Source organism: Mus musculus, chromosome 8 (genome assembly GCF_000001635.26).
Source record: "Mus musculus strain C57BL/6J chromosome 8, GRCm38.p6 C57BL/6J".
Classification (NCBI taxonomy): Eukaryota; Metazoa; Chordata; class Mammalia; order Rodentia; family Muridae; genus Mus; species Mus musculus.
In genome coordinates this window covers 25,645,957-25,664,647 of record NC_000074.6, presented here as the reverse complement: position 1 = coordinate 25,664,647, position 18,691 = coordinate 25,645,957, and the positions used below count along the sequence as shown (strand labels likewise).

General features: G+C 42.6%; 1 protein-coding gene across 4 annotated transcripts in view; it reads right to left on the bottom strand.

Annotated features, from left to right (window-relative positions):
* Positions 1 to 18,691, bottom strand: part of Nsd3 (nuclear receptor binding SET domain protein 3) — a 118,067-nt gene that overhangs the window by 55,020 nt on the left and 44,356 nt on the right. For all 4 annotated transcript variants that reach the window (NM_001308481.1, NM_001001735.2, NM_001308482.1 and 1 more), the window contains 4 exons: positions 16,136 to 16,207; positions 14,945 to 15,107; positions 4,753 to 4,907; positions 1,392 to 1,907 (listed from right to left, as the gene is read on the bottom strand). In NM_001308481.1, coding sequence (NP_001295410.1) covers positions 1,392 to 1,907; positions 4,753 to 4,907; positions 14,945 to 15,107; positions 16,136 to 16,207 — 906 coding nt within the window. The remainder of the gene's footprint in view (positions 1 to 1,391; positions 1,908 to 4,752; positions 4,908 to 14,944; positions 15,108 to 16,135; positions 16,208 to 18,691) is intronic.

Sequence of the window (18,691 nt, the reverse complement as noted above, 5' to 3'; positions counted from 1 at the left end):
GAAAGAACATAATTCCTTAATATATACATACATGTGATACAATTAAATCAAAATCACAAACCCTGAGTTATGAAGTGGGCTGGAAGGCGTGTACATAGTCCAGTGTCATCCAGAATTCTGACACCTGCAAGCCAAAACCTAACTGCCTGCGATGGAAACCCAGGGTGGACTGAGGGAGCTTTAGTGGCTGACTTATACCACTGATTACCCTTTCCAACACAGTAATGGAATTTCTTCTCTAAAACTCAACAAGCTATCCCAAGCTAACAGGAATCTAACAAAACTGCTGCCACAGCAATGCCAAGCTAAATGTGTGGCCTTTTCTCACAGCTTCAAGCTGGACGGAGAGAAGGCCTGAGCAAGGCCTAAGTACAGCTGTTAGGAGGAGTGCTGGCCAGGAGGCAGGACTAGCTGGATTTTTAAATTTTCTGAGGTAAGGTCTTGCTATGTAGCTCAGGCTAGCCTAACTCTTTGTGGCTCTGCCTTCTGAGTGCTCGGATGACAGGCATGCACTACCAAGCCCAGAGATGAGCACACCTTTTAACAGAACTCACCATGCGCAGATTTACAGATATGCAAGAAATCCTCACTAAGCCTGCACACTCCAGCACAGTAGCACATGGGGCTGACCTGAAACGTGGCTGGTCTCCAGTAAGACGTAAAACATGAGCTTAGTTGGTACAGAGCTTGCCTATGGAGTGCTGGGCTGCATCCTGAGCACCAGGTGTATGCTGCACAGCTGTAATCTATAATCCCAGCACTTGGGAGGTACAGGCAAGAGAATCAGAAGCTTGGCGTCAAACTCAACTATGCAGGCTAGCTTGGGCTATATACTGCCCTAGAGAGGTTGCTGGAGGAGGATATACACTGAATTCAAAAGAGTTAGACGACAGAAAGAAAGGAGGAAAAGCTCACCAATCCCTCTGTACTGACTACACACTGAAATAATGCTTAAGTACATTGAGATAAATGAACTGTGTAGATACAATTAAAACAAAACAAAAACCTACTGCTGGTGCAACCAAACAAATCAGCAGGCACAATTATTCCAGTAGGTTGTTTTAATAGCAATGGTTAATTCAGATAAAAGAAAAATTTTAATAAAAATCATACTTTACAACAAAGAAAAACTAACTCTACAAATTAGAAACAGGCAAACTGCCCAGTTTCTTCCATGACTTTCAGGAGCTAAGCCCGATGTTGGCTGCATTGCTCAAGATTAATCTACCACAGATGGGGATGTCACAAGAAGGAAACGGGAAGAACAGAGCTTTTCGCCCAGAGTAAACGAGAATGTACGCTTCGAACGCAGTGGATCCAAGGGGGATTTAAATCACATTCTTAAGTGGTTTTTAGTAGCATTCCCCAAACCCCTAGAGAACAAGAGGTACCTTCGTTGAATAAACAAACTGATCAATAAACTTCCCATCTCCTGTTGCATTCTGGAGAGCAAACACTTGTTCAATTTTCACAACTGGAGACATATTACACTTCTGCAAATCTAGGCTCCCTTTGTGCATTGTGATGGAGGCTGGTAAGGACTTCCTTGCGGCTGCTGTTTTCCAGGCGATTTTAACAGGAGGTGGCTCTTCCTCTTCCAAGCTAGTATGCCGCCTCTGGCTCTGCCTTCGAAGGTCAGTACTTGATTGTGAGGAGGCCACCTCCCCAGCATTGGTCTGTTCTGGCTGACTGTTCAGCACAGATCTTGGTCTTCGGGGTTTCTTGACTTCCGTCTTAGAGGTAACATTCTTCTTTGCTTGGGACGAAGCCTCTTCTGGCTGCTTATCAATGTAGATGAAAGTGTACTGCTCTACTCTTTCCTCCCGAGTCATTTTCAATGCTTTCTCTGCATGAGCAATGCCAATGTCCCATTGGGCACGTTCTCTCTGAGGTCGGGGTTTCCGAATCTTTATGAAAAAGATAAGAGTCTCTGTGTGAAATGTTTAATCCAATAGGCACATTAAAATCAACATGTATCTTCCAAGCACTCTGCAATTTTTTTCAAATACACATAAATATTTTTAGATTCTCTAGGCAAATAAATAGAATGTGCTGATCCTATGCCATGAATAAACTAGTATTACTCTATTAAGTGGCATGAAGGTCTGTTCTTTTATTTACATTTCTTTTGATGACTACTCTGCTGAACAACACCCCAAAGAGGAGTTGTTCCACATCACATTTGTTGAATAGTATTAGTGAAAGAGAGGGAAGACTACAGACATGACTTGTTTTTAGGGGCCAATAAACACTAACATTAAACACGCTCCTGCAGAGTCACCGCTTTCCTCTATGTGTAGCTAAGTAGTCAGGTACTGTGGAGACATGTGGCCAGTTGATGCCAATATGCCAACAAGGATAGAGTGACGAGAAAGGAGAAAATCCAAGGGAGCAACAAAACAAAGGACATCCAGTGTGGGGGTGGGGTGTTGTGTTCGAGTGCGTGCGTGCGTGCGTGCGTGTGCGGTACAAGGTGGTGGTAAGCAAACCCTGGGTGCCTGTCCACAGAGGCTGAGCAGAAGAGTCTGCACTGGCAGGAGGGTAAGAAAGCGCTGAATGAAAGTGAAAGAAGCTAAATAAAAGGATGAGCAAAGTAAAGAAGAACTGTTTAGACAGGGGCCAGGGAGGCACTCGGCACTGGTGCTGGCCTCTACGCCTCACTAACCATCCCTGGGACCCACAAGACAGAAGGGGAGAAACAACTCCTCTAAGTTGTCCTCTGACCTCCACACACACTGTAGCAGGTGAGCTATACATGTATAGACAGAATAAATACAATAATAGTGCTGAGCAGAATGGCACACGCCTTTAATGCAAGACTCAGGAGACAGAGAAAGGCAGATCTGCAGGAGTTCAAGGCCAGCCTGGTCTACAGAGTGAGCTCCAGGCCAGGCAGGGCTACACAGTGAGACCCCATCTCGGAAAAACAACAAAAAGTGATAATAAAAATTTTTAAAGAGGCCGACTATGAGATGGCATAGTATAAACTAAATGTTGATGACTAAGTGTTTAAATTTAAGTCTTATAAAATTAATTAAAATCCTCTATGTCTCCACCCAGATGGAAAGATGGCTCAGCCTTGAGCGTATGTATTGAAGGCAACGCATGATGGCAAATGCCTTTAGTTCCAGCACTTAGGAGGCAGAGGCAGGCAGATTTCTGTGAGTTTGAGGCCAGCTTGGTAGTTTCAGGATATAGTGAGTTTCAGGACAGCCAAGGATACAAAGGGTGGCCTGAACCACACCCCCTGCATCCCCTTCTCTGCCCCAAAAAGCAAGTACTTCTCTTCCAGAAGGCCAGAGTTTGAGTCCTAGTACTCAGAACAGGCAGCTCATAGCTGCCTACCACTCCAGCTCCAAAGAATCAGATGCTTCTGGACTCTGTTTTTTTGTTTTATCAAAATAAATAAATAAAGATGATGGTGATAATAATTACTATTCCTTTTTATTTTATCCTGTGGTAAAGTTTAGTTGGTGTTTGCTGTTGGTGGCTAAAACTCGTTCTACAGACCACGCTGGACTTGAACTCACCCAGACTTGCCTGCTCCTGCCTCATATATGTTGGGGTTAAAGCACAGGACACTCCTAGCCAATATATAGAAAGTATAAAAAAATTAGAAATTAGAAATTTCTGAATTATAAGAGACCTACACTAATTGCATGATATACTTGAAAAAATTACCTTCATGAAACCTACAACTGAGTATGTATAATGAATATGCCAATAACAAATAAAATATAACCAAACTAATACAATAAATTAAAAAAATCAACGAGAGAGAGAGAGAGAGAGAGAGAGAGAGAGAGAGAGAGAGAAATATTTCCTGGTTCTATAACGCATGCTCTGAGATGAACCCAGTGACTTAAGCCTTCTGTACCTTACTTTCTTGATCTGTTGAAAAGAACAATACCTTATTACCTTATTTAAATTATTATAAAGATTAAATAAGTATATCAATACTTTAAACAACACTTATTTCACAGAAAGTACTAGATAAACTTTTTTACATGGTTTGGTCTTAGTTTTTAAGATAGTTCTCATTGTGTAGCCTAAGTTGACTTTAAACTTTGGACTCTCCTATGTTAGCCTCCAAAATGCTGGCATTACAGATATCACACATCTGGCTCTTATCAAGTATTTTAAAATCTTTGATAAAAATAAGTTTATTAATAAAGAAGAGTTACAGGAAGATATTTACAGAAAAAAATATTTACAATCCTTATCAAAGTAAGTGTCATTACTATCTTCTGGATTTGTGCACATCAATTTACAAGAGATTATTAAGCTGGTCTTTGTATTTGAGATAGGATCCTGTGTATCCCAGGCTAGCCCTAAACTCTATGGAGCAGAAACTGAAGCTCTGATCCTCCTGCCTCTATCAGATGTGCAGTTTGTGTGGAAGCAACGATCTAATGCAGGGCTTTATGTCTGCCGGCAAGCACTCAACCACGTGAGCTATAGCCTCACTTCCCACAGTCTTGGCAGTACTACAATGTTGCGTGACATACACAACTGTGCATTTATTATTTCCTTTTTTGAGGCAGGGCTTCACTGTGTAGCTCTGCATGGCCTGGAACTTGCTATATACAGCAGGCTGGCCTCAAACTTTAAAGTGATACCTGTGCTTTAATGTATCAGTGGACAGTGGGGTGTAGCTCAGCAGCAGACTGCTTGCCTGCCATGGGAAAAGCCCTGGGCTCCATCTCCAATGTAACAAACAAACAAACCATGAGGATTAGCAGGCTGCAGTACCTTTTGCTTTTCAGAATGATTGCTGGCTTGCTTGGCTGCCTCGGCTAGTAACTCTTCATACTGTTCATGACCTTTGTATTCCCGTACCCGTTTCTCATGAACCCATGCCCTCTCTGGCTGGTTGCTAAAAAATTGGACATGATATTCCCGGGCACCTGTAAGTAAAAACTTATATTAATTATGTTAGGACATAAAAATCCACATATATTTGTCTCTAATATTTTTACAAATTGGGATAAAAACACAAAACATTTCCCACCAAAACAGAACATTTTTCTTTGAACTTTTAAGAGGCAAACACTGATCAAATCATTCTGTTAGCTATATACACATGAGACTGTTCTAGGGGTCCTGTGACCCCTACAGTGATTCACTAACAATACCACAGTGATTTCTCTTTACATTTAAGGCAGAAAAGCAGTAGCAGATAAAACTCCTGGAATCTCAACACAAACACTGCACAGGACTACATCCAGCCATGAGGTGCCTCACTGCTACACACTGGCACCTTTTTTAAAGGAGAGTTTTATGCAATGGCCTTGACAAATGAGCAAAAATTACTAATTTTCCTAAACCTCCTACTTGCATCTGACTCTTTAATATGCTGTGCAATGAGAAAGCAAAGGAAAAGCATGAGGCACGTGTGCCGACTGACAGTGAAGGCCGCCCTGGGGAAGCACGGAGTAAGGTCATCTGGGAGCATGGTGGAGCACCAGAATCACTAGACAATGTGCCTTTCTGCAGTTACTCAGATGTGAGAAGGTATAGGTATCTCTCAAGAACGAAGTCCTACTTCAAGGAAAACAACATTATTTGTTATCAATGATACAGTTTAATCTTTCAAATCATACTGGAATTCTGGAAAACCTGTCTTTGCCTCTTTTAGTCTTCCATCTTCTCAATATCAAAAAGATTCTGAGAAGAGATGACTTAAAAGAACACCTAGCCGGCGTGGTGGCATATGCTTTCAGTCTGGTACAAGGAAAGCAGATGTAAGTAGATCTCTTACTCTCAGGCCAGCCTGAACTATATAGAGAGTTTCAGGACAGCCAAGGCTACACAGAAAGACTCTCAGGAGAGAGAGAGAGGAAGAGAAAGAGAGAGGGGGAGGGAAGAAGGAAGGAAGGGAGGGAGGGAGGGAGGGAGGGAGGGAGGGAGGGAGGGAGGGAGGGAGGGAAAGAGAATATAGCTACAAAGGGATTTGTCAACATATGAAAGATCTTACTAAGACAAGAATTTTTTAAATGGCCAGTGCATGCACACAAAATCATGGATGGTAAAAGACCCATCAAAGCACAATATAGTACTTTGACCTATATAAAACAACTTTGCAGGGGTTATTTTGTTTTCTTTTCTTTTGAGACAGGGCCTCACTGTATACTCCTGTCTGGCTTGGAACTCATTCTGGACTAGCCTGGACTCAAACAGACAAGAGATTTGACTGTCTCAGCTTCCCAAGTACTGGGATTAAATGTTGTCCTAGCTGAACCAGGAGATTTTAACATAACAAAGGACAAATGTTCACTGAAATGATTTCAGATTCCATCTGGAATTTACCTTCTACCCCTTGAGCTTGGGTGTAGTGAAGAAACTCTCCTCAGTGATCTGAAAAGAGTTAAACCACTCTTCCCTTTCCTAGCCTGCACATGTATGAATCAGCATTATGTTCCATTTGCAACCAAAACAGCAAATCATAACTGAATGTAAAATGGATATGAAAATCAAGCCAGACATTAAAAATCTGCAAATATTTAAAAACAATATCATTCCTCCATTAACTTTGAAAAGAAAATCATATTACATTAGGAGTTGGGTCTCTCTTCCCACCATGTGGGTTCTGTGTATTGAACAAAGGTTTTCAGGCATGGCAGCAAGTGCTGAGCCATCTCACCAGCCCCTCAGTAACTGTTGTTTTTACAATTTTATTTTAAAGTATATACACTTGTGTGAATGGTGTGGGTATGTGCATATATATGAGTAACTCTGGGAGGTCAGAGGAGACAGAGCCTCCAGGAGCTAGGGTTAGACAGTAGTGAGCTGCCTTGTGTGAGTGCTGGCAACTCAGGGTCTCCTAAAGAACAGCAAGTAGTCTTAACTGCTGAGCCAGACCTCCAGCACCCATTATCTTTTAAGAAAACAGTTGAAAAGAAAAGAAAAGAAAAGAAAAGAAAAGAAAAGAAAGGGAGGGGAGGGGAGGGGAGGGGAGGGGAGGGGAGGGGAGGGGAGGGGAGGGGAGGGGAGGGGAGGGGAGGGGAGGGGAGAGGAGAGGAGAGGAGAGGAGAGGAGAGGAGAGGAGAGGAGAGGAGAGGAGAGGAGAGGAGAGGAGAGGAGAGGAGAGGAGAGGAGAGGAAAAGGAGAGGAGAGGAGAGGAGAGGAGAGGAGAGGAGAGGAGAGGAGAGGAGAGGAGAGGAGAGGAGAGGAGAGGAGAGGAGAGGAGAGGAGAGGAGAGGAGAGGAGAGGAAAGGAAAGGAAAGGAAAGGAAAGGAAAGGAAAGGAAAGGAAAGGAAAGGAAAAGGAAAAAACCAAACCCATAATTAATGATTATATGAAATAATTTGCAAGTGACTAAAAGTTAATTTCTAAATTAAATAGTATTAGATATAACCTACAAAAACTATCAAAGCTCTTTGTTTGAGACGGCAGGGTCTAGTTAGTTAGCCAAGGCTGACTTCCAACGTAATGTCCCACCTTATCCTATTAAGTACTCCTGAGCCATGGTCAGCAGAGCAAGCTGGACTACTTACTATAAGTTAAACAGAGGGGCTGGAAATGGCTCAGAGATCAGGTGCTCTTGTGGCTCTCTCGGAGTGAACTCACCCTGGCACCTGTAACCCCAGTTCCAGGGGACCTGATGCCCTTTACTGGTACTCACATGTATACACACATATATTCAGCAAAAGTGAAAAAAAAATTGAAAAGAAAATCTTTCTAAAATAAACCAAATGAGCTCAAAGGATTTAAAATGTATATAACAACTTGACACTGTTTAGGACATCTGGACAGACAGTGAGCTTGCACCTCACATTTAAAAAAGGGCTTTCACTTTTTTAGAACAAAAGTTGGGCCTTTATCAAAGATAATTTCAAAAATTTATCACTCAGAAAAATTTATCAGATCAATAAAAAGTGTGGGGACTAAGCTGGAGAGATGGCTCAGTGGTTAAGAGCAGTGCCTGTTCTTCCAGAGGACCCAGGTTTGATTCCCAGCACCACGTGTTCACAACCACCTCTAACTCCAGTTCCGGGGTATCCGATGCTTTCTTCTGGCCTCGTGGGCACTGCACACACATGCAAATATATACATGCTGGCAAAATACTCATACACATAAAACAAATCCAAAATAAAATTTAAATTATTATAAAGGGCCTAGAGAAATGGCTCAGTGGTTAAGAGCACTTGTTGCTCTAGCAGAGGACCAGGTTTCCATTCCCAACATCCAGATGATGGCTTGAGACGATCTAATCTCCAGTTCCAGGGGATCCAATGTTCTCTGATCTCTGCAGGAACTAGTCGTACATGTGGTGTTCATACATACAAGCAAGCAAAACACAACTACACATAAAATCTCAAAAAAGTTTTTAATTAAAAAACTATTATAAATAAGAAGTAGCTTTGTGTATGTGTGTGTGTTAGTATGTAAAGATTACAAGTGGAGCTGGAAAGATGGCTCAGCCGTTAAGAGCAATGACTGCTCTTCCAGAGGTCCTGAGTTCAATTCCCAGCAACCGCATGGTGGCTCCCAACCATCTGTAATGGGATCTGATGCCCTCTTCTGGTGTGTCTGAAGACAGCGACAGTGTACTCATAAATAACATAAATAAATCTTTAAAACAAAAAAAAGATTACGAGTACGCCTGTAATCCTAGCTCTGGAGGCAGAATAGAAAGGTTAAGAATTTGAGGCCAGCTTTGGAAGTTTAGTGAGAATTGGTTTCAAAATAAAAAATAAGAGGCTAGAGAAATGACTTGTGGTTAAGAGCATTTGCAGAGAACCCAACACACCAGCTCACAACTAACTCCAGTTCGAGGGAATCTGACAACCTTTTCTGGACTTCACGGGCACCAGGCACACATATGTGCACACATATTAATATATGCAGGCACATACTCATACACATCAACATAAGTAAGTCATTTACAAATAAACAATTTTTTAAAAGCCTGGGGGTATAGCTCCCTGTTAGAACACTTACAGGGGCCCAGGGTTCAATCCTCAGTTGTTCTCACCCACAGTCTAAAAAGCAAAAGTAAAAACAAAATAAAATAAATCCTGAAGACATGAAAACTAAAGAAGCAAACGTGTGTCTCTGAATAGCTGACTCAACTTTCTAAGCTTTCTGTCAAAAGCTGTATTTTAGAAGAAATGATTTTATATCCGAGAAATAATGCAGGGCTAGAGAGATGGCTCAGTGGTGGGAGCATCGAGGGATCCCCAGGGAACTAGAGTCTGCACCAGCACCCACATCAGGCAGCTCATAACTTCCTCTACCTCTAGCTCCAGAGACTCTCAGATGCACATACCCACAACCAGAATTAAGTCTGTTAAAAATCCTTTTGTGCCAGGCGGTGGTGGCACACGCCTTTAATCCCAGCACTTAGGAGGCAGAGGCAGGGGGATTTCTAAGTTCGAGGCCAGCCTGGTCTACAAAGTGAGTTCCAGGACAGCCAGAGCTACACAGAGAAAACCTCGAAAAACAAAAACAAAAACAAAAACAAAAATCCTTTTATGAGTGGGGGTTATGAGGACTGACTGCCATGAGGGCCTTGGGCACACTTTGGGGTGCAGGGTAGGGTGCTGCTTGCCCATCCCGACGTGCCACATGCCACCACTGTCCTGGATGCCCTTCTTTGTACCCAGCCATGTGACCGAATCCCACTTCTGGTACTTTGTGTCACAGCTAAAGAAGATGGTTTAGTTAGGGGTAGGCAGTGCTCTGTGGGCGGGTGTTTGGGAAGTCAGCACAGCATATACTCGTGCAGTGGTACAGACAGCATGTACAGAGAGTATTGGGACCTGACCACTGCTGGTACCTTCACATAGTGCTACCAAGACATGGTTGCCCAGCACCATATCTGTGCTCGCTCCATCCAGAGTTAAAGCGGAAGAGACTGCAGCAGGCAAGTGCCGCTGGCCAGATGTCAAGCAGTTCTACGACTCCACAATCAAGTGTCCAGTGCCCCAGTGCATGCTGTGGCACCAGCACAAGCCACGACTCAAGATGCCCCAACCTTCTCTTACACCCAGAGACTCACTGAGTAAGACTTCAGAGTCAAAGAAAGTCTTTAAAGTAGGGGCTATAAAGAAGGCAAAGCACTAAAGAGCACATTGCTCTTGCAGTGTTATATTTGTATATCAGTGATATACAAAAAGACCAGGCTTTTTTCAGCACCCACACAGAGGCTCACAACCAACTCTACTCCAAGGATGCAATACTCTTCCTGCACCCCAGGCACCACGCACACAGATGGGGCACATACACACCTGCAGGCAAAACACCCATGCTTTTAAAAAACTATGTACTTTTGAAAACTTTAAAAATATTGTTGGTGTGAAAAGGCAACGTGGGCATGCTGGCAGGTGGCACATGCTTTATTCCACACTCAGGAAGCAGAGGCAGGCAGATCTCTTCAAGTTCAAGGCCAGTCAAGTCTGCATGATGAGACCCTGTCACAGAGAAGAGAAGAAGGGGAGGGAGGGGGGGGAGAGAAGCACGCATGAGGCATGAGGCTGAGAAAAGAGAAGATGGCTGAGCAGATAAGCACACTTGATGTACAGGCATGAGGATGTGAGTCATATCCTCAGCACCAGGGTGAGAATCCAGGCATGACCTCATACGTCTGCCTGTAAGCCAGTGCTGTAAAATGGAGGCAGGACGACAGCTGGGTTTTCTGGCCATCAGCTAAACTGCAGATTCAGTAGGAAATCCAGATGCAAAGGGAATGATAAAGTAGACAGTGATATACAATGAGACACCCAGCACCCTCCTCCAGGTCAGTGTGTGTGCACAGGTGAACACACCTACACACTCACAGAGTAAACATCCATGCTACGTGACACAGTACTCAGAAGCCCAAAGGCTCCAAGTCCCAGATCATCCTGGGCAACACAGTGACAAAACAACAACAACAACAACAACAACAAAACAAAACACCAACCCTCCCCAGGAAAAAGAAAATCTTCATTTACATGTCTATTAATTACAAATATGCAGAGAAAAATAATTACCTCAAAAATGTTTATTTTCTGAATATGGTGTGCGGGTGTTTTGTCTGCACATATGTGTATCTATGCATCAGTGCCTGGTGCTCAAGAAAGCCTGAAGAGAACATCAGATCCTGAAACTGGAGTTAAAGATTGTGTGTAGGTGCTGGGAATTGAACCCAGGTCCTCTGGAAGAGTGGGCATTGCTCATAACCACTGAGCCATCTCTCTAGCCCACCTCAAGCTTTATGACAAAATACAATTCATGCTTTTAATCAAAACATGAATGATTTTTCAATTCTAGATTCTCAAATTACTAAGAGTAATATAAACAAATTTTCTAGCACTAAAATAAAAACTGGCCTCGATGAAGTCATCTGATTAGTGGATGAATTAATGACTCAAGCAGTGAAGACTGCAAATGCCTTCAGAGGATGAGCTCAGTTCCCACCCAGTGCACCTCAGGAAGTTCAGGACTCGGCTGTAACTTCAGCTCAGGGGATCTAAGCCTCCAGGGCACCCACAGGCTTGTGCACGCCTCTCCCTCCCCATGCACACATACAAGAAAGAAAGTTTAAAAAGAAATTTGTAAAAACAACTCCTTAATCTCAAGAGATTGCTGTCTTGTGAGGAGAGAAGAGGAGAGCCATGACTCTCGGGTGGTATCACTTTGAAAGCTCTTAAGCCCTCGATATAGATGGACAGGAACTGTTTTAGTTCAGGAATTGATTTAGACTTCTTTGACAACGCCTGCCCATTCTCCATGAACAGAGCTATGGAAGTTCCAGCACAAGGCTGACCTAACCCCTTTTCCCACATGTACTGCTCTGAGTTATGACTGCAGGGGCGCAGCTGGCTGTAGAGCAAGGATTAGAACGTGGTTTTCAGACTACTTTGCTGAGACACAGGATCCACCCCATGGATAGCTGCTTTAAGCATCACAGAAGGAAATATTCACTAGGTAGGCTGCAGAGGTAGCTCAGCTGTGCTTGCCTTACTCGCAGAGGACCTGGGTCCATTCCCAGCACCCATTAAGCAGGTATGGTGGTGCACGCTATAACTCCAGCAGAGGGTAGAGGCAGGAGAATCAGAAATTTTACATCATCCTCAGCTTCATAGCAACTTTGAGGGCAGCCTAGGTTACATGAAAGTGCTTTTAAAAAAAATTAAGAAATACATAATACAACCATCTAATACAGTACCTTGCAAAACAACTTTGAGTTTCTTCATTCCTGCCCCACATCTACTCTCCCAGCCTTTAATCAGCACATGGTGCCAAGAAGAAAGTAAACAATACTTACTACTATACTTTGGCAGATTCTTAGCTATAGCCAGTGTCACCAGTAGGGCAAACCCCACAAATCTGACCTCTAGATACTTTTTTCTTCTCATTAATAATGCACAGGTATCAAAAAGGAAATTTAATGTCGAAAGAAAAGAGAAAAAAATTGTCACAGATAATGAAGAAGTCAACAGATGATAAAGATGTGTTCACAAAGCAGGTACTCAGAAATAAATTATAAGCCAAACTGTCTTTGAACTTAGCAATCACTTCCAGGTGGGAGATTCTTAGGAATATATCATGCTTGGACAAAGCACACATAGATATAGCTCTGCTTAGCTTGTAACACTCCTAAGGCACAGTTATCTATTATTGCTAGATCCAAGGCATATGTCTGTCCTCTCAAAAACTTTCCAGGTATATTTACAGTCATGAATGAGTCAGAAGAGAATAAAAGCACTGAGTGAAAGTTAATACAATCACCGTGTGAAATTTAATATGATGAAAAGTCCTTGTTTCAGTGAAAATGACTCGCATAGGAATCCATAGTGAACTTGTGTTCACCTGAGTGAGGCACGGTGAAGTCAGTCTGTAAGCCCTGAGCTCAGAATCATGAAGCAGAAGGGGATGGCCCAGACTCTACAGAATGTATCAAAACAAAATAAAACAAAACACAGGAGAGCTCAAAAAAGGCTTAGTCTATACATTAAACTCATATAAAATATCTAATCACTTACTAATATGCTTTCATTTTTAAGTGAAGTATGAAAGCCAGTAAATTAGTGTCTTTAAGATAAGGAAGCACGCCTTTAATCCCAGCACTCGGGAGGCAGAGGCAGGCGGATTTCTGAATTTGAGGTCAGCCTGGTCTACAGAGGGAGTTCCAGGACAGCCAGGGCTACACAGAGAAACCCTGTCTCGGAAAGCCAATAAACAAACAAACAAACAAACAAACAAACAAGAGGAACCACGAAAGAAATTCTAAACAAATCTAGGAGACAGGTATGGTGGCTACTTAGAAGACTGAGGTGAGACATTTCTAGTCCAAGGCTAGCCTAAGCTCACAGTTCCAAGCTGCAGTCCACCCCAGCGGGGATGTCAGAGCACAGGAGACCTGCGCACACTACATCACAATCAAGAGCAGAAAGCAATGAATTAGTGCATGCTTGTGCTCAGTCCACGCTCTCCATTTTTTGTTTTAGTTTAGTTTTGTTTGTTTATTTATTTATTTGCTTAGTTACTTAATTTTTTTCGAGACAGGGTCTTGCCTACGAGACAGCTCTGGCAGGCCTAGAAGTTACTATCTGCTGACATCTCCCCCATAGAGCTGGGGTTAAAGCATACGCTACTCTACCACGCCCTGCTTTGACATTTTTTAAAAGAAAGAAAGAAACAAACAAACAAAACGTTTATGCACTGGGTAGTGGGCAGCACAGCGGTCACCTTTTCCAGAGAGTGGGCTCTCTCCTTCCATACAGGCTCCAGAGTTCTAGCTCAGGTCAGCAGGCTTGCTAGTACCCACTGAGTCATACCAATCGCTGCCTTTCTCCATTCTTTCACACAGCATGGCTGCAATGTCCAGGGACTGGCACTACACATATCTCTTCCCACAACTACTAACACAACTAAGAGAATCCCTCAGGTACTCTCAGAGATTCATCTCCCAGATGACCAAAAAATGTTTTTCCTTTAATAAATTAACTAAGAGGTCTGTGGATGAAGGGGCTGGAGAGATGCCTCAGAAGTTAAATAACGCTCTTCCCGAGGACCCAAGTGTGGTTCTCTTCATCCACATCAGGCAGCTCTAACTGTCTGTAACTCCAGCTCCAAGGGCTCTAACACACCTACCCTTCTGGCCTCTCTCTGTGGGTACAGAGTACACAGATCCCAATACATAATATAAAGTTAAGGAAAAAAAAAAATCTCTGAAAAACAAAAACATCAGGGGGTTATCAAAACTTGGTCGGAGAATGCTCACCTACTGTGTGCAAAACCCTCATTTCAACTCCTAGTTTTGGGGAAAACAGTTATTGAGGGTTGGAGAGATGGCTTGTTACTACTCTTCAAGAGGACACAAATTTGATTCCTAGCACCCATGTCAAGCAGCTCAAAGTCACCTGTAATTCCAACTTCTGAGGATCTAATACCTTCCTCTGGCCTCCACGGCACCAGCATATACAAATGTAAATACACACTCACATGCACACACACACAACACACAACACACACACATGCACTCACACTAATATATTTTTATTAAGTTATTATAAGGGCTGGGTGTGGTGACACATGCAGTGCTCAGCACTCATAAGGTGGAGGTGGGCATCTCGAAGTTCCAGACCAGCCTGAACTATGAAGCCAGTTCCAGACTAGCCAGGGCTACATAGTCAGATATAAAGACACTAGTTATATAAAGACATATGTTCTCTGCCAGTTTAAAATGACCATAATTATTTCATTTGTCACTAAAAACTGAGGAAATCCTGAGGAGCAGAGGCAGGAGGATTGCTGCATGGTCAAGGTCAATGTTGAATACAATAAGTAACCCTGTATCAAAAACACATCACAAGAAGAAACAAAAATCTGATATTCATATTTTTATGCCAGATAATATATATTTGTATATTCTTACATTCACATATAACATTGAATGTTCACTTTGCTTTATTGCAAACTTGTTATTTAATATCTATTTATTACTTTTCTTACCTCTTGTGTTAATTTTGGAATGGACCTCAAGCTGGGGATCACTTGAAACCATACAAGGCCACCAAGGGTAGGTTCCCACCTTGGACCAAACAAGATCACCAACCTGGAACTTAACACCAGTGGATGTTTCTGTTGTTGGAACAGAAGACAGTATTGGCTGAACCTACAGGAAAAGGTCACAAAACTCCATCAGAAAAGAATGAAAGAGAGAAAGAAGAAGGAACCTACAGAAAAATGCCACAAAACTCCAAAAGAAGAGAAAGAGGGGGGGTAGAAGAAGAGAGGAAGGATAAAAGAAGAAGGAAGGCGGGAAGGGAGAGAACTATGTATAAATTACATGCTAAGTGCTCCTAGGGCTGGGCAGATGGCTTAGAGGATAAGGTGCCTGTCACTCAAGCGTGAGGCACCAACAAGTGAGCTAGCACATATCTGTACTCCAGTGTTCCTATGGAGATGAGAGGTGGAGAAGAAACATTCTCCAGAAGCTTGTGAGCCAGTCAGCCTGGCACACACAGGGGCAAACAACAGAGACCATTTCCACAACAAGGTGGAAGGACACACAGGTCTGTCCTCTGACCTCCAAGCTGTGAGCTGCAGCATCCACACACCCATACTCACGCACATGGACACACATGGAGTGCTTACAATGTAAAAATTATCTTCAATTACACTCTCGCCTGGTATCGACTAATCTATAGCTTACAAAAAAGAATGGGGGAAAATAATAAGGCCATCCTCAATACTGAAAACAGGACCACTGGTTTCTGTGGCATCTTGGGAACTCAGTGAAAACAGAGGATCGTGGCTGTAAATAAAAGGACAATCACTCATAGTAAACACCTAGTCCTAAAAAGCACCCAGGGTTTTTAGTGCTCTCTGACTACAGATGGGCATGAATGGTAATGGTGGACTACTAACAACCAGACACTATGCCGTCACCTCTCTTTGTTCTTTGAAGACTTATTTATTTCACTCTAAATGCATGAATATATTTTTCCTGAACATGTGTGCTCAATGCCTCTGGAGTTCAGAAGAGTGTTGGATCCCCTGGAACTGAGCCAGCGTTCGAGTGCTGGGAACTGAACCTAGGTCCTCTGGAAGAGCAACCAGTGCTCACAATCAGTAAGCCATCTCTCCAGCCCCGTCACCTTCTGACACCATACCTGGTCGCAGTATTCACAAGCCACTCACCGGGATGGCCTCTTTGAGCACTGGCTCTTCTCTTGGCTTCTCTGGTGCAGTGTCCACCCTCTCATTTGGTCTCTAGGCAGAAAAATGTAGGGGACAGAATAAAGAGGCAGTAAACCTCAGACAGGACGTACACTGATGTGGTGCTGCAGGCTTTAACCTGTCCACTCCACACTACAGTTAGAACTCACTGCTCACTTTACCACCTAAACAGCACTGTTAAGCAGACTGGCTTTTTCCTTTCTTAAAACTTGATTTCTTCTCCCACCTCCCCACACCTGTTACTCTGTCTGATGTGTGTGCAGAGGTCAGAGGACATCGTGGGAGTCCTTTCCTTCTCCTCCCACCTTTAGGTAGGTTCCAGGCATTGAACACAGGTATCCAGGCTTCCTCAGAAAGGACCTTTACTCAATGAGTTCTTCTCAGCATTTTCTTTTTTTAATCAGACTGAAGGAAAAACAGGACACTGAGACAGCTTAAAGCTGTAACCTGGAATTTTTCTGGAAAGTACTTTGGTAATGTGTATGGAGAGACTTAAATTTTCAGATTTTTGTCCAGGAAATTTTCTAAAATTGTTTCTGAAAAGGCACTCAGTTAAGTGTGGAGATATGCAAACCAGTCCTGCTTCTAAAAACCATACCAGAAGACAGCGGGGCTGGGGCTAGGATTGGACCTGGAGATGGCTCAGCAGTTAAGAGCTCCTGTCCTCGTAGAGTTCAGTTCCCAGCACCTACACCTGGAGGCTGGCAACTGCCGGTAATTCCAGCTCCAAGGCCTCTGGCCTCTGACAGCACTCCTGTGCACATGCCCAGATAGATACAAACTCACATAAGCATAGTTAAATAAATTAATAAATCGTCTTTAAGAGAGTTATATAAAAATAAAACTGATTAAATATAAAGGTAATATGTATGTGTGTATATGTGTGTGTGTGTATGTGTGTGTATATATGTGCATATATGCATGTGAAATGAAAGCAGAAGATGGATCTTTGTCTGAAGGGACCAGCAAGACAGCGGTGAGGGTGTCAGAAAAGGGTGGTGCTTATGCAACTGTAAGTGGAGAATCACATATAAAAATGTCATAATGTACATTAATTAAAATATTAATTTAAAGTAAAGAAATATAAAATTTCAAAGTGCAAACTATTATATTACTTTTTAAATCATGAGCCCCAGAAATACATTCTTTTTAAAGTGAACTTCAGAAGTCTGGAGAGATGGCTCTTTGGCTAAACGCACTGGCTGCTCTTGCAGAGGACCTGGGTTTGGTTTCCAAACACAAAACCGTGGAGACTCAGGCATCCACAACTCCAGTTTCAGGGATGCGATGCCTTTTTCTGTCTTCCAGAAGCACAAGGCATGCACATGGGACACAGACATACATGCAGGCAAAACACAAACACACACAGAAAGTTAAACAAATCAACAGTTTTTGAAATAGTGAACTTGTGGCTAGCAGGATGGTGAAAGTGCCAGCCTGCCAAGCCTGCCACCAAGCCTGCCAGCCTGAGTTCACCCCGAGAACAATACAGAGCACAGAGACTTTCCCTGACTCCCACTCACACGCTGGCATACACAGACACACTACAGCACAAGCAAGCAAACAGATCATTTCAAAAGTAAATGTCCATGTTGGGTCCAGTTCCACAGACTTGTAAAACCAGATACTTGAGAGCTAAGGCAGGAGGACAGCTTGAGCTGAGGCCAGCCAGAGTAACAGAATTTTTCTCTTAAAAGAAAAACATGGAGCCGGGCGTGATGGCACATGCCTTTAATCCCAGCACTTGGGAGGCAGAGGCAGGCGGATTTCTGAGTTCGAGGCCAGCCTGGTCTACAGAGTGAGTTCCAGGTCAGCCAGGGCTATACAGAAAAACCCTGTCTCGAAAAACCAAAAAAAAAAAAAAAAGAAAAGAAAAAAAAAAGAAAGAAAGAAAGAAAGAAAGGAAAAGAAAAACATGGGGTGAGAAAAGAAGTATAGAACTGACTACCCAAAGCTGTGCTCCAACCCTCCCCATATACACACATACTAATATCTATAACTGAGACATTTTACAGGCAGGTAAAAGTGATATAGTTACAGCAGAGTGCTTGCCAGAGCATGTGTGAGGCACTTCAGTTCCTACAAGCTCAGAGAAAACAAAGAATTTCTATAAGGCAATGTGGAATCAGCTAGTAAAAGTCTACAATATGTTTACTCTTTCATTCAACAACTACATTCTAGGAATTAATCCTACAGAAACACAAAAAATATAAAAGTAACAAATTTAACAATTAGAGATTGTAATTATAGTATTATTTCGAAGTAATCCATACATCTATCAACATCTTCAAACTTTTTATTTAAAAAAAAAACAACAACAACAAAAAAACCAAAGTGTACCTTGAAAAGACTTGATACAACATAAGACAAACATATAATAGTAATTATCTGTTTTGGACAATGAGATTAAAGAAATAATAAAAGAAAATCTATACTTTTGTATTATTTGCATTTTCTGTAAATAGCAAAATTTTCTTGGGAGACAGGAGCAGGCCACCAAGGCAGGACTAATGAGAC